The 2,850-nt window shown below is 42.0% G+C and overlaps 1 protein-coding gene across 2 annotated transcripts; it reads left to right on the top strand.

The window, feature by feature from the left end:
- Window positions 1-229: 229 nt before the first annotated feature.
- On the top strand, window positions 230-2,316 carry LOC107559420 (transcription factor SOX-4-like). 2 transcript variants are annotated; one of them, XM_016243352.1, is made up of 2 exons: window positions 230-420; window positions 760-2,316. In XM_016243352.1, exon 2 carries the CDS (start codon window positions 853-855, stop codon window positions 1,918-1,920), a length of 1,068 nt encoding a protein of 355 aa, XP_016098838.1. In that variant the 5' UTR covers window positions 230-420; window positions 760-852; the 3' UTR covers window positions 1,921-2,316. The 2 variants fall into 2 exon arrangements, with proteins under 2 accessions (XP_016098838.1, XP_016098762.1); XM_016243276.1 differs by having other exon boundaries at window positions 230-449.
- The last annotated feature ends 534 nt before the right edge of the window (window positions 2,317-2,850 follow it).

Below are 2,850 nucleotides of genomic sequence, written 5' to 3'. Positions count from 1 at the left end.
CTCTTTCTCTTTCCATCCGCTGCACTGTAGCTGTGCCTCACTGCATGGAAACTTTCCCCCCCCCCCCATCCTTGGCACTAACACACCCACACGCACACAAACACACACACACCACGACTGAGAGCGGTGGGTGGAAGGGGAGGAGACTGTGTCTGGTAAGGTTGAGCTGTTTACAGTGTGGGTTTATAAAACAGCAGACGAGGGGGGGGGCGTCCCTACAAAGAGGGAGCAGGGAGGAGAAACGGCAGACGAGGATAGGGAGAGTGACTGAGAAGATAGAGAGCATCTGAGAGAGAGTTCGCATGCAGGACAGAGTGATTAAACAGCAGGCAGACATTGGACAGCCTTTTTCTTTTACTTCCACCACAACTGCTACAGCGGAGGAGATGCTTATGTGAGGAGAACAAGTGATTGTGCATAGTAAGCAAGAAGCTCTCTTTGTTTTTATTGTAAGTACTAAATTGTAATAAAAAAAAGTGTGTGTGTGTGTTTATATATATATATAAAATTAAAAGTAAATATTTTAGTAATATTTAAAAAAAAATGATATACATATATATCTATAACTATATCTATAACATGTTTAAATGACTACATTTAAAGACTAATGTCATTATCCTTTGAAAATATTACATTCCATCAATTTAAAACAAACATTACATTTTGGAAACAGTTGTCTTTGAAAAAAATGAAAGTTTGTATTTAACAGATGAATAAGTTTATAAGAGGTTGCTGAAGACATGTCTGTATTTATTTCAGGATAAATGCAGGAATTTATGAGCTGCTGCATCTTAGAGTGTCTCGTCATGGATGACTCTAGGGAACCTACTGAATAGATTTTAGCGCTGCATCATGGTTCAGCAAAGGACCCACAAATACTCATCAGTCATGGCTGGCAATTCTACCAGAGAGCTCTTTGTGGGACTGGCGGCAGAGGACGATGCTGAGGTGTTTGGACATGTACCTTCTAACAAAGACCCCAATTGGTGCAAAACTCCAACTGGGCACATTAAGAGACCAATGAACGCTTTCATGGTCTGGTCCCAGATTGAGAGACGGAAGATCATGGAGCAGTGGCCTGACATGCACAATGCTGAGATTTCAAAGCGCCTCGGAAAGCGCTGGAAACTACTGCCTGATTATGAGAAGATACCCTTCATCAAAGAGGCTGAAAGGTTGCGTCTAAAGCACATGGCTGACTATCCTGACTACAAGTACCGGCCCAGGAAGAAGAGCAAGATCTCAACCCCTGTGAAACTTGGAGAGAAGTTGCCTATGAAATCCAGCAAGCCCCATTCAGGAAGATCTACTGGGCTATCCTGCAAAGGGCTAAAGATGAAACCCACTTCTATCAAGCCTAAAATGAACTTTATTGGCAATAAATATAAGAGCTACAGCGAGAGCATGAGCGATGATGACACGATGGATGTAAACTTAGAAAGTCCAGTGACTCTGCAAGACGATCACAACCCGTCAGGTCACTTTGTCCTTCACCAGCAGGCTACCATTCCCTCTGAGGACCAGCAACCAGTTCCTGAGCTCAGAGTGAAAGTGCCCATCTCTCAGACCAGCAGCATCCAGAGTGTCTCCTCGGACTATGAGTGCCAGGCTCTCCCAGAGTCCACCATGAGCGAACCACGAGGGTCGACATCTGGAAGATCCTCCACACCAACCTCAACCAGCTCCTCCTCTTTGGTGTCGTCAGCATGTTCGGATGAGGAACTGGATGAGGAACTCTTGCATATCATTTCTAACAGTATGCCTATGGACTGCTCCGCTCTGGACAAAGACTTCGAAGCGTTTAATGCTAACTCAGGATCCCATTTTGACTTCCCAGATTACTGCACTCCAGAGGTGAATGAAATGATTTCTGGGGACTTGCTCGTGCCCAGCATCTCAGACCTAGTGTTCACCTACTAAAGTCGACTCCTCTGTAATATGGCCAGGCCTGTATAGCTGCCAATTTGAAAATATTTTGTTCATGTTGTACTTGGACAATTCCGTTTTCCATGTGTTTATTTTTCTCAATGAATTCCGTAAGTGCTATTGCTTTCCTTTCCAAGCATGTCACATCTTGTTGGTTTAGCTAACAGACACACAGGGCTCTGCAGAGCTGTTCAGGACAGTAAGACATTCAGACTTTGGGTGAAATTCGTAGACGCATGAAACCAAGGCATGAAAACCAAGGCAGGAAAAAAGACACATTTTTACCAGCTGTCTCGATAAATGTCTTAAACTAACTGCTAATGTCTCCAGAGGTAAAGATTTGTATCCATTTACCAAAAAATGAAAATTCTGTCATCATTTACTCACCTACATGACTTACTTTATTTACGAAACACAAAAGAAGGTACTTTGAAGAATGTGTCAGCTGTTTTTGTCCATACGTCAACCACATTTTTCAAAATATCTTCTTTGTGGTCCACTGAAGCCAGAATGTCATGAGGGTGAGGAAATGACAACAATTTTTGGGTGAACAAGCCCTTTATTATACAGCACTGTCATTTTCATGACTGCTCATAATGTAAACGCTTAATCAAGATTAATTCAAATCTGATTTCCCCCGTAAGTTTCAATGTGCATAAATTCTGCTGACAGTGCATTAATATTCTGAAACACTGAAGTCAAAATTATGAAATAGAAAAAAAAGATGAGAGAAACAATTTATTAAAATCTGTAGCACTTACTGTAAAGCATCAGTAACCTTGCAGATAAAATCACTGAAGACACATAATTCATATCATATTCTTTAATTAGGTAATAGCACTTTCATCACCTTGCCATTGCTGCAGAAGTTAAGACACACATGTGATTTAAAGGCAGCTCTGCATTGGCCCTGCGTGCAGGTGT

Source organism: Sinocyclocheilus grahami, unplaced genomic scaffold (assembly GCF_001515645.1).
Source record: "Sinocyclocheilus grahami isolate Dianchi unplaced genomic scaffold, SAMN03320097.WGS_v1.1 scaffold3.1, whole genome shotgun sequence".
NCBI classification, from domain to species: Eukaryota; Metazoa; Chordata; class Actinopteri; order Cypriniformes; family Cyprinidae; genus Sinocyclocheilus; species Sinocyclocheilus grahami.
Note: the sequence above shows the minus strand (reverse complement) of the source record. Positions and strands in the feature narration are given on the sequence as shown.

What these genes read in the sequence shown, in the direction of transcription:
- LOC107559420 (XM_016243352.1), top strand. Translation starts at nt 853, where the DNA reads ATGGTTCAGCAAAGGACCCACAAATACTCATCAGTCATGGCTGGCAAT.